At 47.1% G+C, this 26,736-nt stretch overlaps 1 protein-coding gene and 1 pseudogene across 1 annotated transcript; both read left to right on the top strand.

The window, feature by feature from the left end:
* Window positions 1-5,829: 5,829 nt before the first annotated feature.
* On the top strand, window positions 5,830-7,604 carry LOC123082945 (uncharacterized). The gene is made up of 2 exons (XM_044505130.1): window positions 5,830-6,617; window positions 6,743-7,604. The coding sequence occupies exon 1, from the start codon at window positions 5,904-5,906 to the stop codon at window positions 6,555-6,557; it is 654 nt and encodes a 217-aa protein (XP_044361065.1). The 5' UTR covers window positions 5,830-5,903; the 3' UTR covers window positions 6,558-6,617; window positions 6,743-7,604.
* Window positions 7,605-10,692: 3,088 nt separating this feature from the next.
* Window positions 10,693-13,806, top strand: LOC123087927 (protein RDM16-like; annotated as a pseudogene).
* The last annotated feature ends 12,930 nt before the right edge of the window (window positions 13,807-26,736 follow it).

The raw sequence follows: 26,736 nt of genomic DNA, 5'->3' as shown, positions 1-26,736 counted from the left end.
ATGCACCGTCCGACTCGATCTAGCTAGATACTAGGATCTGTAGAATATGACTATCTCTGATGCACCTACATGCACGTCAGCTGATCTAGAATATGTCCATCCTTCGTTCACGCATGGCCTTTGCATGGGCGGCTGACATTGAAAGCTCCAACTAATCCACCTATAGCCGAGGAATCGATGGAGAAGCATGCAAGATCATTGCATACTAATCAGTGCATAGACAAGCTCATACCTTTTTTCCGTGGTGGTGAGCTTGATTCACTCATGATGAAGAGAAGAGATGGAGATGACGCCGGCTGGAAGGACCCGAGAGACCTACTACTCGTAAACAAATCAAACTGAATCGGCTATAACATGGAGATATAATACAGGTCGTTTTACCATATAACAGAAAGAGGGAAAATAAGATGGGATCGTAGTATATATCCTTATCTTGATGTATACGGCAACGTCAACTGCGATCTGCCCGACGTTTTCTCTCCGTTCTGTTTTAAGAAAAGAGGTCGCCAGATACTTCAAAAAGACCATGGTTTCTGGCAAATACTGTGGTTTACAAAACTTCGTTTTTTTCTGAAACCAAACACAGCAAAGTATTCGAAACCGTGTTTTTTTCTTTCAGAAACCGTAGTATTCTCAGAAAACTTTAAAAAAACATTGCTGCCAAACGCAGCCTAAGCGAAGAACGGCGGAAGTCAAGACACGTACAGCCTGAGTTGAATCGATACACCTCTCCGTCGCTACCGCGCTGAGTTGAATCGGATGCCATACTTACGGTGCGCTGAGTCTCCACAGTCCGTACACAAAGCGGCAGCAGAACAGAACCGTAGACCAGCAGAACCCTAGACGCAAGTGCTCGATCGATCTTTCCTGCGCGAACAGCGGCCTGCTGCTCCCCCACGTCGTCCCGCTCACGCTGCGCGGCCTACAGCAACCGCACGAGCCCGCGCTTCTTCGCCCGTCCGGTCGCCTCGACGTAGCAGCCGGCGGTCGACGGCGATCTTGGATTCCTGCCTCACTACGGCAGCGGCTCCAGATGGATCGTCGACCACTGCAACGGCCTCCTGCTCTACCGTGACCGGAGGAGACTCTCCGTTGTCAACCCTTCCACGAGCCGTTGGGAAGACCTTTCCTAGGAGGACGATGACGGCTGCCACGACTCGTGCCTTGTGTTCGACCCTGCCGTGTGTCTGCACTACGAGGTATTCTCGCTCGAGCCCGGGAAGGTGATAGAGAACCCAGCCGAACCCGATTTGATTGAATGCCCACCATCCACATGGACGTTAAATGTATTCTCATCCAGCACACGTTAGTGGCAGAAGAGGTTGTTTGTCCGTGAAGCCGAGGCTACAGAGACTGTGACTAATGTGCAGCTAGATCCAGGCATCCAGCAGAGCGAAGATCAATGTGGTGGAACGGCCGCGGGTGTTGCTTTAGCAATGTGTATTGGCGAGGATCACTCTACCTGCTGCATTGCTGTGGTGTGTTTGATGTGAGGTATATACACTTCATATATAGCACATCTCTGCAAGATCACCTTTTCAACTCATGTAATATTAGTTCTCTATATATGTCACGGACAATTTTCTGATCATATTTTTCGAATGAATGACCATGTTTGCAGGTTATTTTTATCAAACAGGAAATACCGAGTGATGAAAATCCCAATAAATATTGATGAATGCAAACAAGCACGGCCTTACATTGGGAAATCGGAAAAAGGGTTGTACTTTGCATCAATGCATGATAGTTTTCGACTTCAGGTTTGGACACTCATGGAATCAAGTGAACGAGTAGATTGGGTGTCGAAGAACAATATCAATCTTAAGGCATGTGCAACTGTAAAGTCACATGGATCAAACAGTATGGAAGGAACCCTAAAAACTTGGATTTTAGATGATGATGATGACGACGATGATTTAGATGGAAACAATGCAAGGATAATGATAGAAAATCCGGATTGGGACTCGGACGATGATAGCATTGTGAATATTGAAGATGCTTATGAAGGTACCTGCAATGATATCGGCTTTCTCGGGTTTCACCCCTACAAAGAAGTTATTTTCTTGGGGTTAACATCATCCCAAGGAGGAGTAGGAGTGGCTTGTCATTTGAATAGCTCAAAATTTCAGTATCTAGGCATACTAAGCCAACACACTTACTGGCTTGGCATACGAGGATCGATTCCATACACCCCTTGCATTAGTGGACATCTTCTAAAAAGCTTCAGAGAGTAGTGTAAATAATGCATGGTACCCTGGTCTTTGGGTCCTTTTTTGTTTATGATTATTTCCATAAAGAATACCCTGCAAGTATGTCACTCTAACATATTTGGATTACTTTCCAGCCGTTGGTTCTTTTTTTTTGTATTATAGTATCTATAAAACCTCTCTCTTGACTTAACTGCACATGTGTATGGTATCGTAAAAGTTAACTTAACCCAATTGTTTTTATCCCAGCGATTCAAAATAAAAAAGGTTAGCTACATATCGCAATGACACCAAAGGCCGATGTACACCAGCCTCAAATATTTTTACCTAATTACTTAATAGTGCAGCTGCACTATCTCGCTATGTCGGGCGCACCCTCGAGCTGGCTGTCTGGCAGCTACGCGTGAGGCGCAAATGTCCACGCATGTGATGTATAGTTATTTTGGGCATAGTCTAGTGGTGGATTGTCCGTAAAGATTGATTGCATGCATGTGCTGACATCATCCCACTTTATTCCATCTCAATTTTTTTGAAAAGCTATAACTTATGAACTGGGTATCAAAATTAAGATTCGTCTTCACCATTAGGTTTCTCGCGATGAGATCTTCAAAACTAGATCCCATATGGACATGTTTTAATGAAAAAATTTCAGAAGCAACTTTGGTTCCAGATGAGGCAACTTCAGTGCAAACAGAAGCAACTTTGTTGTGCCGCGTGTACTAGTGGATTTATCTAGCAAGTATATTGTAGTAGCATAAAAACCATGCCGGACAAATTTTCATCATATATAGGCAACTAAGCATCAACTGTAGGCAACTTTGGCATTACATAGAGGCAACTTCAGCACTAAAGAAAGCAACTCATGTTATGAAGGTGCATACAACATATATTATGCATACACAGTCCTATTATCGTATCCATGTTTTGTAAAAAGACGGTAAAACATCCTCCTAGTTTTCTTTGAAGTTGCCTACAACGTAAAATGTCGATCAAATTAGGATTAGTGCTAAAAAATGGTAGACAACTTCCCTCCATTAAAAGAAACCAGTAGTCAACGATGTGCAACTAGTTAGCAACAGTGAACAACAACAGAAGTCGATAATATCCCATCACTCTTCCTAAGCAACTTTTCTTCTACGAGAGACAACTTAAGTTATAAAAATAGGAAACTTAACTACATTTCGTGTTGTAGATAATTTTGTTTAACATTCTCCTAACTTACTCACTACTACTTTCAGGTTGCATTCCATTGAAACTTGTATGTCGTTGTTTCTAAATTCCCTCGAATACTATGAAGTTGTCTATCGTCGATGCTAGTTTTTTGTCATTAATAGTTAGTTGCCTATGGTGGGTGCTATAAGGTTGATAGATATTGTTAACTAGTTGCTTACCAATGATGCCCAACAGCATCTCATCGCTAATTAGTTGCCTACAGTATTATGAAAGTTGTCCATCATCGTTGCTCGAGTAGTCTATAATTTGAACCATAGTCTTATGGTAGGCAACTTAGAGGTGAATCTAGTTAACTTAATAGTCATGGTAGCCAACTATATAAGGACTTCCCATTGGTAGGGAGCCATATTAGGAAAACTAAGAAGTTGCTTTCTTGTAGTAGTAAAGTTGCCTCTGTAGCACCCAAAGTTGCTCTGAGAAAGCACGGTGTGGAGGATGCACATGGACGTGGGGACCGGGTGCTTTTTTTTTCTATTTTTGATGTCTGGGGCGTCGGATCGAACCATATTTGCTTTGTATGGAAAGTGTGCCCAGACGGTCCCTCGAGTGCACGAGTGCTGTCTATCCACGTCCATATTTTTATATCCAAGACATATACCTATATAATTTGTGTTTCGAATAAACTTTTAAGACACACCCATTAATCATGAGATACATGTGCAAAATTTTCCGTGTTTAATTTTTGTCTTTTTTGCGGTTAATTTTACACTTTATTGTTCATATACATTGTGAAGTGAGGACGCATATAGTCAAACAGAAAGTATGAAGTATGGCTTTACTGGAATGAAAATTTGAGGGTGGCCATAACGAGATTGTAGAACTCAATCGGATAGTGATACAAAAAGTATCAAATATAATTTTATTGGGTTCAAATTTTGATTGATGAGGACCAATGTTTTGGATTCCACATGCAAAAAGAATCTCATGAGGGGCACCAAAATTTTCTGTTACCGCGTAACTAATAAATACCAGATGTAAACGGTTCTTTTGAATATAACAAAATTTTCTGATCGATAACCAAATCCCACATGGTGACTATAACAACATTACAGAGTAGCCGTTTGATCAATATTTTTATAATACACATGGTATAGAACATAGCAATGATGCCAAAATGGTACATGATAATTGAAATGCAAGCTCCACCTTACTAATAGAGGGTGACTATATACATGTAAAGTACTATAGTCAAGTGAAACATCTTTATGACAAGGAATAGAAGATGAATGGCCTACTGGTTGGAGATCCTGATGTGGAAGGCGATAAAAGCTATTATCTCCACTACATCCAACACGAGGCCTCCAAATCTTGACCAGGGAGTTGCCACCACCGAAGCCACGTCGACAACAGAATCACCCACCGCCCTACCCTCGCTACCCTCATAGCCAAGAGGAGGCTCACTGCCTCCGATGTAACATTGCTCGCTACAAAGCCACCCGCACAACCTCCCCATGTGGGGCCGCCACCCCGACATCCAAGAATGACACCATGATGCCGCCAGAACATCGAACTGTCGAAAATCCGACACCTTGGCACACACCACGCAGGAGCGGTACAATCGTGTCGTAGCACCACCTCAGCCAGAACAGGACATCATGAATGTCGCACATGCACAAAGGGAGTCCCCAACCACAGACGTCGGGTCCCAGCAAGATACAACAGCCAAACATCAACCGAGGACAAAGACCTACGACCTATATCCTCACAAGGGAGGGGCCCGGGGCCCGCTGCCTCCCATACAAAAGCCCCCCCCCCCCCCCCCCCCGCCCTAAGGCCAGTGATCAGATCCTTACCACCACCTGATGCATGCCACTAATAGAAAAACACCACCCCCAAACGCGCGTGAGCCCTACGCCACCGAGAGGTGGCCAACACGTGCCAACCACAGCCGAATCTGGGCCAAGGCCGCACCCAACCAACACTACCGCTACGAGCCCGCCCTGTCACCGTACCCAAGGGCACCACCGCGCCCCCGCGATGCTGCGAAGTGTACACTTTGTCGCCGCCACGACACACTCGTGGATCATGCCATCACGCGCGGCACTTACACCCGATTGATCTGCCTGCACCGCCAATGACCAGCACACGAGGGAGAGATACCCTGCCACCGGCGACGCCGCACAGGCTTCACCCCAACCACGCACAAAGAAAGGGGAGAGGGAGGAGAGGAGACGAAAGATGGTTACAATGTTAGGACTCCCATGGCACGAACGGGATACGTCGCTGGAGCGGGAAGGGTGTTTTTGCAAAACATGCGCAGGGATCCTCCATGAACACATCTACTAGCTAGTAAGACGATTGAAAATATTAATGTGAATTATTTTGTGAAATACCTTAGACGGCCCGCACTTATGTACTTATTATCTCCATACAAACACACAGCGGCGGCAGTCTTCCTCTTCATCTCTCTCAAACAGAACGAGCCGCAATCTAAGGACTAAGGCCGGCCCCTGCGCGGCAGCCATGGACGACAAGACGGAATCCCTGCCGGACGACGCGCTCGCCCAAATCCTCCGCCGCCTGCCGCCGCGCGACCTCGCCGTGTCCCGCTGCGTGCGCAAGGCGTGGTGCGCCATCGTCGACGGCCGTCGCCTGCTGCTCCGCAAGATGCTCCCGCACGCCGTGCGCGGCCTCTTCTTCAACTACGGCGACCGCGCGCGCCCGCGACCGCGTTTCTTCGCCAGCCCCTCCTCGACGCGGATCGATAGCGATCTCAGCTTCCTGCCTTCGTACGGCGGCAGCTCTACAGGACTGGTCGATCACTGCGGCGGCCTCCTGCTGCACCGCGACCGAAGGACCCTCTGCGTGATCAACCCCGCCACCAGGCGCTGGGAAGATCTTCCGTGGGAGGACGACGGCTGTGACGCCTACCTTGTGTTTGACCCTGCTGAATCGCTGCACTATCAGGTGTTCTCAGTGCCGCGCGAGCTCGAGAAGGTGGTACTGAACCCACACGATGAGTTAGAAGAGGATTTCATCCGTTGGCCACCATCCATCTGGACGTTAGATGTGTTCTCATCCAGCACAAGGCAGTGGGAGAAGAGATCGTTTGTTCGTGAAGCAGAAGCTCCGGAGACGATGGCCATTATCCATGTCATGGAGCCACCAGACGGGTAGCCGCAGTGTGTATTGGCGAGGATCGCTCTACGTGCACTTTTACGGTGTGTTTGTTGTGAGGTACTCTAGTTTTCTAGCACTAGTTCATCTCTGCAAAATCACTTTTAATTTCCAGCACTAATTTTCTATATATATCTTGGAGAATGTTTCTAATGTTATTTTTGAATAAATGGACATTTCTATAGGTTATCTTTCTCGAATGGGAAGTACCGAGTAATCAAAACACCCATAAATAACGAGGAGAGCATTCACGTGCACTCTTATGTTGGGAAATCGGAAAATGGTGTGTACTTTGCAACAGTTCATGATGGATGTCGACTTCAGGTTTGGACTCTCGTGGAATCAAGTGGACGGCTAGATTGGGTGTCGAAGAAACATATTGATCTGGGAAATGCAACTCTACCATTGTGCCAGCCAGATTATATGGAGGTAATTGGAAAAACTTGGATTTCGGACGACGATGATGATGTGAATGGCAACAATAGAAACATAAGGAGGGAAAATTTGGACTGGGACTCCGACGATGATAACATTGTGAATATTGAAGATTCTTCTTATCATTATTCCCACACCTATGTCTCCTTTCTTGGTTTCATCCCTACAAAGAAGTTGTTTTCTTGGCGTTGGCATCATACAGACGGCCAGTTGCAGTGGCTTTTCATTTGAACAGCTCAAAATTTCAGTATCTGGGCACACCACAGCTAGCAGATTACTCAGGTGCCGCTCGCATACAAGGATCATTTCCGTACACCCCCTGCGTAACTGGGCATCTTCTATATCACTTCATAGAGTAGTACATTTGGGCTGCAAATAGTCTAAATAATGATACCCTAGTCGTGGGGTCCTTGTTTTTGTTTATGCTCATTTCTAGCTCACCGTATTGGAAGCAGTATCAAATAATCTTCGGGTTCTTGTTTTTTCTATGTAGGGAAATATCTATTAGTTATTAGTTTGTTTTAGAGAAAGATTAAGATTAGGATTCAAACGTGGACCTCTCCTGGATATTTATACTCTTAGTTCTCGAATAAGCAGAATAATTATCTGTGCCTGGACAAGCTTTTGATAATTCGGTAAGTACTCCCTTACTCCCATAACATAAAATGTTATTACAACCTACTCCCTCCGTTCCAAAATAGATGACCCAACTTTGCACTAACTTTATTACAAAGTTAGTGTAAAGTTGGGTCATCTATTTTGGAACGGAGGGAGTATATATGAGTACATTAGTTGTAAAATAACATTTTATATTATAGGACACATGGAGTAATTATTTTTGTTTTGTTTTTGTAATACTTTGTTTTAGAGAGAGATTATGGAATCAGTATGCCATGTATTCATCTATCTCAATTGCGTAGTGCATGGATTTTATTTAGAACTTGCACGTTTCTCTTTTATAGTCAGTTTCTACTTTGACGCCATGATTCTACTTTTCTTTTAGAAAGATGGTTGTCGCCTGTCCTTAAAATGAGGCCCTAAAGTTAACTGTAAAGGTTCGATACAAGGCCACAATGATTCTACCAATAAATAAACCAGGCTCTTTCCATTATATACTTCAAGAGAAGTGCTTTTTGCTTTCCCAAAAGAATTTGCCCGAATTATGAAGCACTTGCATTTTCCTAACTCGTAATGGTAGATTGATTGGCACATGATTATGTTAGGAGTTTATATATATCATTACTGTGAACTACTAAACATAGTGTGTTGATGGATTAATTTGGCTAGTAACATCGTGCATGATGTTTCGAAAACTGTCATTCTGCTTGGTTATCTTCAATTTTAGTTTTGGTTCGGCATAATCATAATGTGAGTGACGACTCAGAGGGCAAAATGATCATCTCACTGTTGGTGAAACGTAGGGCGGGTGCTGGTTTTTTCGTAAGAAGTTCCAGACTTCGAGCTAGTGTATTTTTCCTTTATTTCCTGCAATTGCTAAGGAGTCGCTCATGACAGCGTTTGGCACTCCATGTAAAGAAGATTGTGTGATTATGTCGTAGTTGCCGCCTGTAGGATGTAGCACACGACTTCTATTTCTGAAACTAGCACAGTCTCAAGCGCCTTATCATCCATAGTTGTAGAAAGTTCTACTGGAGTGCCTCTGCACCCTTCTGCTGCAGAATCACCCATCTATTTCTGCACCCTTCTATTTCTGTAATAGTATCTGTGACCAACCCTCTTTTGCTTGATCGATACAAGTGACCCATGCATGTCCCGATGTTCACATAGAATTGTCAGGTGGAGTTGGCAGTGGCACCACCACCCTGAGATCCTCCTCATCCGTCTTGACAAGGATGAGGATGATGAGAATAATACGTAGCCGGCTAATGATCGTGAGAACTAAGAAAGACGGTGATTGCACTGGCAAAAGGCCAAAGAATGAAAAGGTAACAGGGAAAGTTTCTTTTACGCCTGCAGCTGAGTTGGTGTTCTGTACATCGCCCATGAGCAAACCGGCATTGTTGTTGTTGCTCACCCTGCTAACGGCGATCCCAGTTCAGCTCTTGGGGGTGCACTGAGCTCCTCACCGCCTGGAGTTAAATGCATATGGTGGATAAGGAGGAGCTCGTCGAGCATGACACAATGCGGTCTATGGTGCGACGACAGACGAAGCCAGGCGGGCACTTTGCAGTATGCATCACCATCATCAAGAATCATCATTATTATCGCCGTCTGGCGTCATCTTGGTCATCATCCAATGAAGAGGAATCCATGAGCTCGGCATAGAAGTACCCCTTGTCTGAATCCATCACATTTGCTTCAAAGTAAACAACGAAAACATAAACAAATGTGTTATGACTTCCACCAAACACTTGTCGTCCAAGGCACACGCCATGGATGACATCGCCAGGGGCAAATGGTACCTGGGCGACATGCGGACTCGGGGGGATGCGGCGGCAACACTGACGGTAAGGCAGCTGGGTGGAGCGGCAAAGGTCCGGCAAGGCTTAGGCGGTGTCTGGGGTTGCGGCAGTAGTTGCGGGCTCTGAGAGCGGAGAGAGAGTGCAAAGGAGGGACTGAGTGTGAAAAACCCAGGCTTCGGGCGGATTGATTGAGTCCGGACTTTTCTAGACCTTTTCTGATTTGGGATCCCACTGCATGATTTCGACCGTTCAAACTGGTTCAGTCAAATTTAAAATGCTGAGTTGGAGATGTAAAAAGTGTTTGAAGCAGCAAATCCAAATATAGATTTGAGCGTTTGCATTGGAGATGCACTTAAAAATATACAATCCAAACGCATCTAGTTTGGATTTGTATTCCTAATTGGAACCCGGGTTCGACGGGTTGCTTTTAACCAGCTTGGGGTTTTTCCGTCTCCGGATGGTAGTCATCATCTACCTACATGCCTCCATAGCACTCGTATATGGAGGTAGGTCGTCCCGCATGCCAATTAGCGTCGCTAGACGGTCGCCCCTAGCACCGCCACACCCCAATCTCTGACGCGTTGCTCCCATCTGACCATCTGAAACTCATCTCCAACCCTAACCCCGGTCCCTCCCCCTCGGACCGTAAATGATTTTTTTTCCGGGTGGACCGCGAATGATCTTCCCGCCACGACCATGACGAGGACCGCCACACCATCCACGACTGCGGCGAGGACCGCCACCGATGCGACAACCATTTACGTGAGTCGCTGCCACCGCTGTCGTCATAGAAATGGAAGGCCCACGACCGCGACGAGTGCGTCCAGGAAGGGAGGAAGCGACCTAAGGCCTCAGTGTAGCCACCTTTGAGGAACGATGAAAGGCCAAGGACTACGGACAATGCTTAATGTAAGTATCTTGTATTGTTTTTTTTACCAAACACTTATTGTGCATGGTGCCCGCCATGGAGGACGTCGGCAAAAATATGTGGTGGCAGCGGCAGCCTTGACAAAGAGGCTGCTGGATGGAGTGACTGAGGTCGGGTAAGGCCTACGGTCTGGAGGATTGCGGTGGTAGCGGTGGACTCCGAGAGCGGAGGAGGGCAGCAGAGTAGAAAAAACACAGACTCCGGATAACGGTTTGGGTGGGTCTAGATTGTCAGAGCCCGACGTGGCAGACATCTAGGCCCCTCTAGAGGTCCTCTAATTTGTGGTCGTACTATGGGATTTTGAACGTCCAGAGCTTGACTCAATTTAGATTATGTTATTTGGAGGTCTGTAAATAGAGTCCACATCATCCCCCACGCAAACGCCCCACGCGCTAACCACCGCGGCGCCCCAATCTCCCTCCCATCCGCGGATCCGCCCGTCTGAATCCATGGATCGCAACCGCCACCGCGATGAGGACCGCCACCGACGCCGCCGCCACGGCAGCGACGGACATCACCACCACCACCACAAGGCTCGGGATTCCGTGGGGCGCCGCGATTCGGCCGACCGCGAGCCGCTGCCGCCGCCGTCACGGAAACGCAAGGACCACGACAGCAGCGAGCCCGGCCGGGAAGGGGGGAAGCGACCTAGGGCCTCAGTGGATCCGCCTCCTCGGAAGGAGGAAAGGCCACGGCGAGAGTCAGGTGCAAATGGAGATCCACAGCGCGGCGCAGCGCCTAATGTAAGCATCCACTACTGTTTGTTTTCTTATACTACTGTTCATGCTTTATAGTGATGTGATTTATGTTTCTGAAATTTGCGAAGTGATTCCTGATATGCTTGAGTTTGAGTACCAATTTGATTTGATGACGAACTCATAATTATACATTTAGTGATATACCTGTCCTACTACTTTCTGTTTGTAAAAACTGTGAGGAAAGGTTTGCTGTTGAAGATGATATTTACATTGCTGGTGAATATGATGCTTATTTGGTGAAATATACGAGGGTCTACAGTTCGTCTTCTCTTTAATTAAAACGTTCATGTCAGGTTCATCGTTAATTGATTCCATTCATATGCTGACTTTGCGTCTTAATTATATTTTGCAGGGTGGTGCTCTCAATTCTGCACCTGCTGTTGTGGTGCCATCTGCTGACCCTGTTCCTTCAAAGGTATATTCGATCACTGCCACCAATGAAAATGGGGGAGTTAGTATTAGGTCTGACGAAGTTACCGGAAAATCTAGTGAAGATGGAACTGCAAATTCATCTGCTGGCAGAAGTAGCAACTTAAGTCTTGATGCTTTAGCGAAAGCTAAAAAGGCTTTGCAACTGAAGAAGGAATTATCAGAAAAACTCAAGAGAGTACCTGTGGTAAGACAATACTGCTATTATTACTGCTAGTCCTTTGCTTCATTGTTCTTTTTATACTTTTGTAACCATTCTAAGCTCATGTTTCCCCACACAGCTTAATTAACTTGGTACTGCTATTCCTGATACACAGATTCCTTCACAAGAGATTGCTACTAAGAGGGGATTTCGCCAGGATCCACAGTTTGCACCTTCTATCAACATGCTCCCTGGTACATCCAGTGGACTGAATGTTCCTCAAAGACCTGCCAAGGCCCCTGTTCTCCGTCTTGATGCTCAAGGTAGGGAAATCGATGAGCATGGAAATGTTATCAGCATGACCAAGCCAAGCAACCTGAGTACTCTGAAGGTAAACTTCTTCTGAGACTTAACATATATTTCAGGCTGATATATAGTTCTGTACATTGACTCACTACTTTTGGTTCATCCTTTGCTAGGTCAACATTAACAAGCAGAAGAAGGATGCATTCCAGATTATCAAACCAGACTTGGAGTCGCTTGCAAAATCCACTGTTCATTTTGATGAAAGGATGGGCATCAACCCAACCAAGCTCCTTCGTCCTAAAAGGCCAGGATTCCAGTTTATTGAGGAAGGCAAACTTTCGAGGGAGGCTGAATTGCAGAGGATTAAGGTCTGTAAGGATTAACCTTTTTTTGAATATATTAGTTGCAGTCATGTTTTAGTTTATTGTCCCTTTGGTACCTAAACTTAATAGTTTGATTTGATTGTGCAGAATCAATTTGGTGAAGCACAAGCCAAAGAGCATAAAGTAAATCAAGCTCATCTTGCCGAGGCAAAGGTGGAAGTTGACATGAACCCAAAGCTAATTGAAATTGCTCCTGGTGGAAGGCCTCCGAAGCAGAAGCAGAAGGAAGAGATTCCGGATATTGAGCAATGGTTTGCTGCTACCTCACTCTGTTGATTGTTTGTAGCTCTCCTTTATCAGTATACAGCTACTTACTATGCCTATTTTATTTCTTTCCAGGGACTCAAAAATCCTGATATCTGCCACGTACGAGGACATCTCCTTGGAAAAGCTTAATATGGATAAGATCACCATCTACGTGCAACATCCAGAGCCATTGGAACCACCGGCTAAGCCCATGACACCACCGCCTCAGCCACTTAAGCTTACTAACAATGAACAGAGGAAGTATAGAACACAGAGGCGCCTCGCTACGGAAAAAGATAGGCAAGAAATGATTAGGCAAGGCCTCTTAGAGCCACCAAAGCCCAAGGTCAAGATGAGCAACCTTATGAAAGTACTTGGTGCTCAAGTACACAGGACCCGACACGCATGGAGATGGAAATACGAATGGCTGCTGCAGAGCGTGAGCAGGCTCACGTCGACCGCAACATTGCCCGCAAACTCACGCCATCTGAGCGCCGCGAGAAAAAGGAGAGGAAGCTTTTTGATGATCCTGACACAGTAGACTGTTTCACTGTTTGTGTGTACAGAGTCAGAGACCTGTCACACAGTCAGACACGCTTTAAAGTGGACGCGAATGCCCGAGACAACCGGTTGACTGGCGCTGCAGTTATCACGGATGGTATAAGTGTTGTGGTTGTGGAAGGAGGGGTGAAGTCGATCAAGAGGTACAATAACCTGATGCTTAACAGGATTGACTGGGCTGCTGCAGTTGGCGACGAGGATAATGATGCCGACGAGGAACCAGACAAGCCGGTGAATAGCTGTGCATTAGTATGGCAAGGTAGTGTGGTGAAGCCTGCCTTTCCCAGGTGGTTCGGTGTGCGTAAGTGCCAGAGTGAGGCTGCTGCCAAGGTGTTTTTAGATTCTAAAGTTGCACACTACTGGGACCTGGCTGTCAACTTCTCGGAAGATTTGTCTTGAGCTCAAACTTCTGTTGAGGACAGTGAGAGCGATAGCTGTGGATCACTATACTTTGTATTGTCACCAACATGCCATTTTTAGACTGTTGGTGAATTGAACGCATGAAAGGGCTGTTGGATTTTTGCAATATGCTTTCAAATAAAATCTACTAGTAGGCCTTATCAGTTTAAGATTGTGCAGGCCTTGAATATTTTTATGCTGCGAATTACAGTATATTGTTGCGTGCGTTGCTAGGTCGATGAAGTTGCTATGCTGTTTTCAACGGATGTTGCTGTGAACTACGATCTAAACTTTTACGTCCCTGGATTATATATACTCCATGACAGTAACCTCTGAGTAACTTTTTATAGGACGTTTCTGTAGTACATGACAGTGTAAAAAAAGTCTTATAGTTGTGTGGTTTTGCAGCCCGGGTTCCGCAAAATAACATGTTTGAGTTTTCTTTTTACAAAACCATATGTTGTCTAATCTTTCACAACGGGCCAAAATCAATCTAAGTGGCTTTGGCAGGAGGTGATTTTGTGCTAATTTTGCCAAGCTACTTTCCCTTTTTACCTTTGTTTCTGCTGACCATCTCATTGTCGAACACCAGCCGATGGACGTGACTTCTGTCCTCCAGATCACCTCCCACCATGCCCCTAGCCTCTCCCTCTCCTTGCCTCTCCCCTAAACACATGCCTTCCACAACGAAGTTACCTGTGTGGGGTACGACTGCGGCCGTCAGCAATGGATGGTGGCGCACAACACTGATTGTTCCCCAGGGAGAGAAGAGCAAGGTTGTGCAATGTCAGTCTCAATTATTTCATAGCAGTTCATTGTTGGTGACGAAAGAAGGCGGCAGAATCTCGTCGGACTTGGGAAAGCTGGGTCAAAATCCAGCATTGGAGTTGGTTAAAACTTAAGGAGCTAATATGTACCATCGCCACATAGTCTTCATCTCATAGCCCGACAAGTCATTGCCGCAACACCATCTCCTTCTTTGGCAATACTACATCTCATGTTCGGCTTTACGAGCTCTACAAAGACGGTGAATGAACCCAGCTGAAATATGTTAAGGAGGTATGAGCAGATCAAACCCCACACAAAATTTAACCAGATGGCTAAATTGCCGCTGCGAACTTGAGAAAAATGCCCAATTTTTATTTCTGGGCCGTGACTGAAAATCAATTATTATCGGTTTACCAGGAAATTCTTTATGTGTCATTTTCGTTAGTGCCATATGGTGTTATTAACTAGTTTCTCGTGCCTTGTGTTTTCTGACCGAAAGAAAAAACCTTCCCGTGTCTAAAGTTTACAGCCCAATTTCTCGCACCATGTTTTTTCCACCCCAAAATTTCCTCCTAATTTCTTGTGCCTTGTGATTCCCCTATGATCCTCAACATGAAAGTTTCTCGCCTAATTTCTCACGCCATGTGTTTCGAGCTCAATTTCTGACAGTGGGTTTTTCCGGCCCAATTTCTCGTTCCGCACCGTGTGCTTCCCGCACAATTTTTTTTTTTTTGCATCGGGTGTCTCTCGCCCAATTGCCATTTCTTTTGAGTGATCAAGCAAGACCTTAGCTACTAGGTCCACTCTAGCACGAGCTAACAAATCCTACTTGGACTCTATAACCAATACGAAACCAATCAGGACACAAAACGACTAGGATACGGACACTTACACAATGAGTTCAGCACGCAAGCCGTCTCATACGAAAAAAAGCTGGTGTTGGGATAAGACGCTGCGGCCTGCTGGAACGTTTTCCGATCATAGTTGGTCTCAGATGCTACTCCCCTTTCCGTTTACAAATCTGGTCGATCTCTTCTAGGATCCGACGAGAACCGCAAGCGTCCCGAGCAGCGCCGGCCGTCGTAGGTCCTTCCCCGCGCGGGCGGAGCCAGTAGGGGGGCGAGCGCCCCCCCCCCCCCCCCCCCCATGGATCGGCCACCCCCACGAATTATTAGGGGGGGCTAATACTAATCTACTGATTGTTAGTACTTACGCACCGGCCATTAGCAAAGGGTATAGGCTTTTATCCATGCGTGCGTATATTCCTGGCTGGCCCAAGCCCAAAACAAATGGCGTTTTGGTGGTTTTCCCGTCCGTGAATCACCGATCCATCTGTAATACACACATACAGGCCGTTCGTTTCTATTCCATGCAGTTTGACCTAATCAAGCTCCACCTGATCTCTTTGCCGCCACCGCCCATGCTAGGATAGGGTTTAATCTTTCGTTATCATCGACCATCGTCGCCACCACACTAAGGCATAGGCGCGCACAATCTTTCGAAAGCACGAAACCTTCCATGCTTGACCAGCGATGGTTGCCGCATGCCTGCGGCCTGCGGAAACAATGCTCATCCGAGTAGATGGGACGAGCCGGAAAAGAATTCTATGAGACCAGGTCTCACGGGTTAGCAGATAAGACCCATCCTGATGAATGACACGTGGCATTCACAAATCACAAAGCATCTACCCCACCCCTCACTTGAAATCAGGGGGGAGAGATTAGATGCTTTGTGATTTGTGAATGCCACGTGTCATCCATCGGGACGGGTCTCACCTGCTTTATATGAGACCTGGTCTCATATAATTTTTTTCCGGACGAGCCGGGGCGACGAGCCGGAAAAGAATTCTATGAGACCAGGTCTCACGGGTTAGCAGATAAGACCCATCCCGATGAATGACACGTGGCATTCACAAATCACAAAGCATCTACCCCATCCCCCACTTGAAATCAGGGGGGAGAGATTAGATGCTTTGTGATTTGTGAATGCCACATGTCATCCATCAGGGCGGGTCTCACCTGCTTTATATGAGACCTGGTCTCATATAATATTTTTCCGGACGAGCCGGGGCTGGATTTGATTTCTTTTCTGAGGGATTGCCGGGGCTGGATTTGATTTCTTTTCTGAGGGATTGCCGGGGCTGGAGTTGATACTCTAGCAAGGTATGTATTCTTGAGACGCTGCTCACTTTTTTCTAATATACTACATATTGATTCTATATGCTTATGTAGGTTTGCGTTGACATATATCAAGTATATCAAGTAAATGTAAGTGGTGTCCCAAGCAGTGATTGACTTTCAATTCAAAACTATATGAACGCAAGCTAAATCCTGCTGTTTAGTTATACATGATTGGTCATGTTCTTCTTAAACCTATAGCTAGACCTGCCCGATCGGTAGTGATATCTGGATATAAAAACTCTTCTGTAGTTTGTGAGACACAAAAATTTCTGGGCTTCGTTGTTGCCTCGCCCCCCCTATGTCTAAATCCTGGCTCCGCCTCTGCCTGCGCCACCACCGCCCCTTTCACGAGCATGAGACCCCCAAGCAGTAGCATCGATGAACATGAATGGAGGGGTCGAGAAACAGTCATGCAGCAGCGCAATATTCAGCCCCAAGGAAGCTGCTTTAGGCAGACGCAGATCCAGGTGCCGGTGGCGGCGCCGTCTGTGAGGGGGGCCACACCCCGGAGATGTGTGCCGCCTCTTCGAACATGCCACAACACCACCCGATTGTGGTAGGTCATCCCATAGAAACACTTGGGAGCAATGTCCCCTCCGTATAGACCCGATGCGGTTGTTTCCGCCCTCCAGGTGCCGGCGACGGCGCTGTCCGTGAGGGGGTGATGAGGATACAGACCTGGGGTAGGGTCATAGGCCTGACCTATACGCCCTACCCAAGGTCACTACCCTGGAATATAAAAGGACCAAGAGACAACAGGAGAGCCCCGGTTGTACACGTCGAGTGCAATCCACTCGACAGCCACATCACTCGGAGGTCTTCCTCCCTACCGTCACTCGACCATATGGAGAGTCACTCGACCATGCCGAAGGCCAGGAGTCACTCAATGCTGTAACGGTCAGGGATTCACTCCGTAGTCTTTAAGATCATTAATAGCACTTAAGGCCGACGTTACCAGTAACGCCCAGACTTTATGTACATTAAACCCCTTGTAATGGAGGACGACTGAGGTCCTGACGCACTCTATATAAGCCACCCCCCTCCTCTGGGACAAGGATTCGCACCCCCTGTAACACTACTAGGGAAAATCTTATACACAGAATCTTACCAGTAGCGCGTGTTAAAATGAGGCTGCTAATTAGCAGTAGCGCGTCTGCCAAAACCGCGCTACCGTTACCCCCTTAGCAGTAGCGCGGCAGGAACTGAACGCACTACTACTATAATTGCCACACCGTTCCCGACGTGCTAGGTATAGTAGTAGCGCCCTTCTAGAAACGGCGCTACTACTACCGATTTTAGCAGCAGAGCGTTTTCCCCTCGCATGCTACTGTTAAATCTATTCTGACCTAATCCCCCGCGCGGCCTGATTCCCTCCTCTTCCTCCCCCAGTTCACCACTCTCTCTTCTCTCCCTCGTCGCCTCTGCCTCGCCGACGTCTCGCCGTCGTCTCCCCCGACCCCGCCTCGCGGCCGTCTCCCCCGACCCCGCCTCGCGGCCGTCTCCCCCGACCCCGCCTCGCCGCCGTCTCCCCGGCCTCGCCTCGCCGTCGTCTTCCCCGACCCCGCCTCGCCGCCGTCTCCCCTGACCCCGCCTCGCCGCCGTCTCCCCCGACCCCATCTCTCTCCCTGCCCTCTGTAAGCACTCTCCCCTCCGATCCCTCTTGTTAATTTTCTTAGTATGAACCCTAGCTATTTAGTGCTAGGTAGTATGAACCCTAGGCTATTTTTAGTGTTAGTTAGTTAATTTAGTGTTAGTTAGTTAGTTAGTATGAACCCTTAGCAGTAGTTCCTAGGTACTAATTAGTTAGTAAGAACTAGGTACTAATTAGCTAGGTACTAGTTTATTTTTATTTATAGTAAGTTTATTTTCAGTAAGAACTAATTGAATTAATAGAACATGTTAGTAAGAACTTGTTGCTATTTTTTTAGTTAAAGCAATTTTTCCCGCATCGACGTGGACGATGCCTATCCCGCATCCTCGTCGTCGAGTCAGTGGAGGAAGACACCTGCTTGACCAGATGGGCCATGTCCGGGACTGGGCTCCGCCGGGGTGGTACTGGGAGGCGCTACCTACCGGGGGCGCAGGTTGGTGAGGAGCCAGCCTGTCGTTGACCCGAACCTTCTTTGGTGGCGGTCGCGTGGGCCAGTGACGGTCCAGAGGCTCGAGGACCCCGCGGAGGTGGTGCGTCACCGTGTCAGTGAGGAGGACGCGCACGTCCGTCGCTACTTGTTTGCGTTGGAGCACAGGTTCTCCAATACCTGGCAGGTTCTCCAGGGATCTCACTGGAGCTATGATCCCGTGATGGTTCCTTCTCTGTGGGTGTCCACCGCCCGCGCCGATACCCGTCGTGTGCTAGGGTTTTAGTTGTATTAGTGATGTTATATGTATGACACTATTCGGGATGTATTAGTGATAATATTCGACGCTGTACGAACACGCATGAGATGATTTACTTTTGCTTATTCAATGCATGCTAATTTGAGTCCTATAAGATATTTTGAAATGTATATCTTGTGTTGCTCAAATATGATATGTGCTTGCCCAAGTGGCCGGTCATGTTTGCAGGTTACACCTCCGAGTGGCCTATGTTTTGCCGGAGTGTTGATTCATTTCCGTTCCGGCAAATTTCAGGCGCTCGATATGTCCTATTTTAGCAAAGGTCATGCCGGATTTTTCCGTGAATTTTGGCATGACTTGTGCCAGAATATGTAGGAAATATCGAGTGCCCCGGATTTGTGTGTTGAGTATCCTGGTACTTGTCTTCGATCGATTTTCAATTAATGTTTTAACGATGAACATAGGAAATGTCTGACGACGAAAAGGATTTCGGTATTTGCAAATACTGCGAAGACGAGCGCGGCCTGTGCGACGGAATCTTCCTAGATGATGATAGGCGCTTCAGCATCAAGCTTGACGAGAACTTCGAAGTGGATACAGTAAGTCACAACGACAAGTCTTTTTTCGTAATTAAGCATGACATATGCTTCATTTGCTTCAACTTATAATTTGTTTTTACTATTCTACTAGCGTATCCCCTGCCATGCAAGAGTTTTTGTATTGGATAAGATAGGTTGCAGTCGTACTATGGAGGTAAAGAAATTTTACTTGAAGACCGAGCATGGTTATATTTTCCACACAAAATTATACAATTCAGACGACTACACCTATTTTGGATGCAAAACATGGCGAGCACTATGCAAGACTTATGCATTTGAGCCTGATATGGTTATCACCTTTGATATTCGTCCGGAAGATGATATTGAAGGTAATACCGACATCTGGGTCGATGTGCAGACGCCTCCAGTTATACCAAAATGTGAGTTTCTCAACCATATTTATGTCTTTGATATTGTTTATTCAAAAATAGTTGACAATTAATTTCTATTGATAGCTTATTTCGGTGCAAGCAAACATGTCCAGCGCTTGGTAGACAGGACCGTATACTGTGCCGGGGCTGAACTCAACTGCGAGGAGCTCAGTCATTATGTTTCATGGCTTGCGGATCTTGATACTGTCAAGACAAATTTTCTTCCTGGATTTAGAAATGTTAGTACTGAAAACGTGCGACCAATAGTGTTCGTACTGAACTACGGTCACATCTATTTAGGAAGGATGGTAAGATTTTTAATATTTGTCCTCAGTGCATCTTTTCCATACATTATTTTTGAAGCTAAACTTCATTGCTAAGTATGTTACCATACGATGTTCTTCAACAGGGAGTCCCGATGAATGTTGTGCCTTATGGGATCGAGACTAAAGGTACCATGAGTATTATTAGCTTACGGCCAAGATATCCTACAGATTACTGTAGTGCATTCAAGATTAGCGACGGATGCTTAATAGTGCAAGACTGGACCAAATATGTGATGGGGGAGCGCAGAGAAGTACTAGGGGGCAGCAAACAGAAGCGCATCCCACGATTAGGAGACAGGTTCATCTGCATGCTCCAACTTGATCAAGAAGGAGAGCTACACATGTTTTATGTTATTTTACCTAAGAGAGAGCATCAGGAGTGATTAGCTAGCTAGAAATGAGTTTGAGGATGATGATGTGCTACACATTTACTATGATGATAAAATAGCTAGTGTTGGTGGTAATGACTATGATGATTATTATTAGCTAGTGTTAGTGGTGATTAAATAAATAATGTTGGTGGTAATTACTATGATGATGATTAAATAGCTTGTGCTGACGGATTAGATTCAAGTGGAGGCAACATGTGGTGCACATCGAAAGTACTACTAGTCCAAACTAGATCAAGTTTGAATTAGTAGTATACTTTTGACATGCACCACATATTGCCTCTACTTGAACCTAATCCACCTTTATTTGACACACTAGACATAATGATGTAAACCTCATAACTGGTATTGTACCAATATTTGTACGATGGAGAGAAAACCGCATAAATACACTAAAAATAAAAAAAATAAAAAATGAATACTAGTAGCGATGGACAGAAAACGTGCTGCCACTAGTTTCATTAGCAGTAGCGTGGGGATGAACAAACGCTACAACTATTTGTCCTAGCAGTAGCGCGCGCCGGCACGCGTTACTGCTAAGCAATAGCTGCAGCGCCTTATTAGTAGCACGCCTACACGCGCTACTAGTGAGCGCAAAACCAGCGCTACTGCTAGGGTTTTCCCTAGTAGTGTAATACCACACACATAATCCAATCGACCGCCTCCGGGCACCGAGACGTAGGGCTGTTACTTCCACCGAGAAGGGCCTAAACTCGTAAACCTCATGCGTACACCTTAATCATAGCTAAGATCTTGCCTCTCCATACCTATGCCCCTTTCTACTGTCAGTCTTAGGACCACAACAGTTGGCGCCCACCTTGGGGCAGGTGTCTTAGCGACTTGTTGGTGAAGTTGCAAGTTTTTTTGATCATCATCGTCATGGTTTCCAGCAGCGGATTGGCTGAGAGCCGCGAGATCCGTCTCGGCGCGCTCGTGTTCGTCGCCGACGACTCCGCGTGGCTTCAAGAGGCTCCCCTGGACGTTGAGGCGCTCCCCGTCCGAGGGGCAACGCACTTTCGAGCGTGTGTTCGCGGCGTTCTCCTTTGGCAGCCGTCAACTCAGTATCAGTCGACCCCGACGGTGTTTTCACTCCCTGCCGTTCGTCGCTGCAAGCGGTCCGGTCGATCGCGGCTTCAGCGGTGGATGAAGCACGTGGTGGCTCGACGTTCGACCACCCATCAAGTCGCGGCAATCGAGCCCGACGAAACTCTCCACGGCCTGTTCGACCTGTCGACTGGCTCCGCGGAGACCGCATCCGAGTGCGATAGCAGGGACCCTGCGGCTGAAGTCTTGATGGTCGACGGACCTCATAGCCCGCCCGGTTTCCGCCATGAGGGCGGTTGAGACGGGGGCGGCGATCTGTCGCGCGGCCACGAGGAATACCGACCCGAACCACTCTCTTTGCAGCAGAGGGAAGAACTTCGTCGCCGGAACATGGATGCACTCCACACGCCCATCGTTGGAGAAACCCCCGAGGCTCGGGCCTTGGAAGAGGTGCACCTGGCTAACTTGGCTGAGCACACTCGACTGGATAACCTTCAGTGTGCTCTCGACGAGCGCATTCAGGAGCGGATCCATGAGTCCAGTCGACGACAGCTTTTTCCACCTCCACCCAAGGTATACCGCACTCTGATTCAGAATCTCACAGCTGCGGCCCGAATAGCAGAGTCGATCCAACCTTCCCAGTCAAAAGTTGGCAGAGGGTTGATGCAGATTCGGGCCTTGCTCCGGGTTGCTGGAGAGTAAAACATAGCAGTATCTCAGTCGCGGAATAGGATTCACAACAGATCCATGGCAGCGGACACGGTTCAGTCGGCTCACAGCCCAAGATCGCCTCCACGACGTGAAGGCCGTGGGCAGTATGATCATTCACTCGACCGTGACAATCGTCGTCGAGGACCCACGCCTCCTCCGAGGAGTGCGTCGTATGTGCCTCGGCGGAACGATGACATGCGCCATCACAGTGGCGAGCGCAGAGCTTCAGTTGACCCAAGGGAACCAGGCTTCAACGCAAGGTCTATCCTCGTTCAAGGCCTGGTCGACCGGAACATGGCACATAGAGAAGACCCTGGCAGAGATCGTCCAAGTGGCAGCAAAGTGCATGTTTCCGGTGCCGAGTGTTTTAGCAGGGCTATCAGGGCCGCGGTGATTCCTCCGAACTTCAGGTTGGCGTCCGGGGTCAGTAAGTTCACCAGCGAATCCAAGCCTGAAACCTGGCTTGAAGATTACCGAGTGGCTGTGCAGATTGGAGGCAGAAACGATGAGATAGCGATGAAGCATCTCCCTCTTATGTTGGAAGGGTCGGCCCAAGCATGGTTGACTCAGTTGACTCCGGGCAGTATACACAGTTGGGAGGAGCTATCTCGAGTGTTCGTAAGAACTTTTGAGGGCACGTGCAAGCGACCAGCAGGGTTGCCCGAGTTGCAGCATTGTGTGCAGAAGCCGAATGAGACTTTGAGGGAATTCATTCAGAGATGGACCACTTTGCATTACACTGTTGAGAATGTGTCAGAGCATCAAGCAGCGTGCGCTTTCAAGGAAGGCGTCAAATATAGAGAGTTGGTCCTGAAATTCGGTCGGACTGGGGATATGACTCTAACTCGGATGATGGAGATAGCAACCCGATATGCTAACGGAGAAGAAGAGGATCGACACCGTAGCGGGAAGAGTAAACCAGTCGGCCAAGAGGCCGGTGGAGGTAACTCCAGTCGGAAACAAAAATGTAAGGCTGAACCAGCGGCACCTGGAGAGATTGCGGCAGTGAATCAAGGAAAGTTTAAGGGAAAACCTAAGGGGCCCTAGCCCCCTAAGAAGGTCAAGGATCAAGCAGGAAATGATGTGCTGGATTTTCCATGCCACATCCACACGAAGAAGGATGAAGAGGGTAATCTGATTTACCCGAAGCATACAACTCGACAATGTCGACTCCTGATCCAGTAGTTCCGAGAGAAACAGCCCAATGAGAAGGAGAAAGAGTCAGACAAAGATGAAGAGGAAGAGGAAGACGATGGTTATCCCAAAGTCAATTCCACTCTGATGATTTTTGCTGATGTTGAAAGCAAGAGTCGATTGAAGGTCATCAATCGAGAAGTGAATATGGTCGCTCCTGCAGCGATGACCACCTACCTGAGATGGTCTCAGACAACCATCACGTTCGACCAGTCTGACCATCCCGCTCATGTGGCCACCCCTGGGAGGCAAGCACTGGTGGTCGACCCCGTGGTTGGGGGCACTCGACTGACCAAAGTACTGATGGATGGTGGCAGTGGTCTGAACATCCTTTACGCTGAAACCTTGAAGGGGATGGGCATCCCGATGTTCAAACTTAGCGAGAGCAACATGAGTTTTCATGGTGTAATCCCTGGAAAGAAAGCTGAATCACTTGGCCAGATCGCCCTCGACGTGGTTTTCGGTGATTCCAAGCAATACCGTAAGGAGAAGTTGACATTTCAGGTCGTGGATTTTCAGAGTGCCTATCATGCCATCCTGGGTAGGCCAGCCTACGCACGCTTTATGGCTCGACCATGTTATGTGTATCTCAAGCTGAAGATGCCTGGCCCCAAAGGTGTGATCACAGTTACTGACAATCGGCAGAAGGTAGGGGAATGTTTCCATAAAGGTTCCAAAATCGCCGATGCTCAGATGGCAGCGGTTGAATTGCAAGAGTATCAGAAGAGTGCAGATCCGGGTGATTTGCTCCGAGCCAAGAAGCCCGCTACAGACTCTGCATTTCAGTCGACTGGTGAAACAAAGCCGATCCATATTCACTCGACCGATCCCAATGCTGCACCGACTCATATTTCAACAATACTCGACAACAAATAGGAAGAAGCGCTCATCCAGTTCCTCCGTGAGAATTGGGACATCTTCGCATGGAAACCCTCTGACATGCCAGGTGTACCCAGGGGACTGGCTGAGCACCGTTTGCGTGTCGACCCCAAGGTAAAACCCGTGAAAGAGCACCTTCGGCGGTCCGCCGTGCAGAAGAGAAAAGCAATTGGCGAAGAAGTGGCTCGGCTGTTGGCAGCAGAGTTCATCCGTGAAATCTACCACTCCGAGTGGCTAGCCAATGTAGTCACGGTCCCCAAAAAGGATGATTCACTTCGTATGTGCATTGATTTCAAGCATATCAATCGGGCCTGCCCGAAAGATCACTTCCCTCTCCCTCGCATCGATCAGATTGTTGACTCGACTGCGGGGTGCGAGCGCTTGTCTTTCTTAGATGCATATTCCGGATATCATCAGATCCGACTGTATGGTCCCGATGAAATAAAAACAGCCTTCATCAACCCATTTGGGTGCTTTTGCTATGTCACCATGCCTTTTGGTTTGAAAAATGCCGGAGCCACATTCATGAGAATGATTCAGAAGTGCTTGCTCACTCAAATCAGTCGGAATGTGGAAGCATACATGGATGACATTGTGGTCAAGTCTCGCAAAGGTTCTGACCTATTGACTGACCTTGCAGAAACCTTTGCCAACCTGAGGAGGTACGATATCAAGCTTAATCTGTCAAAGTACACATTCAGAGTTCCAGGAGGAAAGTTACTCGGTTTTCTCGTTTCCGAACGAGGGATCGACGCCAATCCAGAAAAAGTTGATACAATCCTCCGAATGAAACGCCCCGTGCGAGTGCATGACGTTCAGAAGCTGACTGGTTGTTTGGCCGCCCTGAGTCGATTCATTTCTTGTCTCGGTGAAAAGGCCTTGCCTCTTTACCGACTGATGAAGAAGTCTGATAAGTTCGAGTGGACTAAAGAAGCTGATGTAGCATTTGCAGAGCTCAAAACCCTGCTTTCCACCCAGCCGGTGCTCACTGCGCTAATCAGCAAAGAGCCTTTACTGCTTTACATTGCAGCCACTGGACAAGTTGTCAGTACAGTACTCACGGTCAAGCGAGAGGAAGAAGGAAAATCTTACAAGGTTCAACGCCCAGTCTATTATCTCTCTGAAGTTCTGACTCCATCCAAGCAACGATATCCACATTATTAGAAGCTTGTCTATGGAATATACAGGACCATGAAGAAGGTTGCGCATTATTTCTCTGATCACTCCATCACAGTCATCAGCAACGCACCATTATCTGAAATTCTGAATAATAGAGACGCAACTGGTCGAGTGGCAAAATGGGCGATTGAACTCCTTCCATTGGATATCAAGTTTGAGGCAAAGAAGGCTATCAAGTCCCAAGCAATTGCTGATTTCCTTGCCGAGTGGATTGAGCAGCAATTGCCGACTCAAGTTCACTCGGAGGATTGGACTATGTTCTTTGATGGATCCACACTAGTAGAAAAAGGGTCAAACGTGAAGCACATTAGTGCCGGTTTGTATTTGAGCCGGCACTAATGTATACATTAGTACCGGTTCCAATGGCTAGCCGGGCCGCTCTCATTAGTACCGGTTCGTGGCTAACCTTTAGCACCGGTTCGTGCCACGAACCGGTACTAATGAGAGTGGTGGCAGGATGTTGTCAGTCTGGGCCCCCTCCAGCACCTTTAGTACCGGTTCGTGGCACGAACCGGTACTAAAGGTCGTCCTACATAAACCCTTCGTCCACCCGAGCTCGCTCTGTTCTTGCCCTTTCCCCTCTCCTCTCTGTTCTTCCCCTCTTCCTCTCGAGCTCATCACACATTTTGCCCAAAATTTGTCAAGATTTGAAGGCCCCCATCCATTCAAATGATCACAAAGGTTAGCAACTTTGTCCTTTCATCTCTCATTGCTAGATTAGCTCTTGAAATGCTTTATATAGTTATTAATTTGTGAGTTTAGTAATTTGGGAGGAAATATATATATGTGCTAGTATTTGATTTATATGCAATTTGAGGTTAAAATAACACTTAGTTTGCATATGTAGGTGTGGTTTACTTAGTGCCTTCTAAATCTCCGTCGTAACCACCGTCGATCGCCCGCACCGTCCCATCGCTGGCACCACCTTGTGGTGAGCCTCTTGTTCATGAAATTTTATATAAAAAATTGATGTTTGTGTGATTTGGATATATAGTTACTCGTATAATAATTATCTTACCCGTACGTTGTTTGTTATACATAGTGCCATGGTTTTGATATCCGTCCCCGTCGGCCCTCGTCCTTGTTATGATTCGGATGTGCTATATTCTCTTTTAAAACTATTTGTTGCATTTCGTGTTTATGACAAATTATGCCCATCAAGTTGACATAGATATTTTTATCTAGGAGGTAT

The sequence above is a fragment of the Triticum aestivum genome, chromosome 4A (assembly GCF_018294505.1).
Source record: "Triticum aestivum cultivar Chinese Spring chromosome 4A, IWGSC CS RefSeq v2.1, whole genome shotgun sequence".
Lineage (NCBI taxonomy): Eukaryota > Viridiplantae > Streptophyta > Magnoliopsida > Poales > Poaceae > Triticum > Triticum aestivum.
The sequence above is the reverse complement of the archived record's forward strand: the minus strand, read 5'-3'. Positions and strand labels throughout refer to the sequence as shown.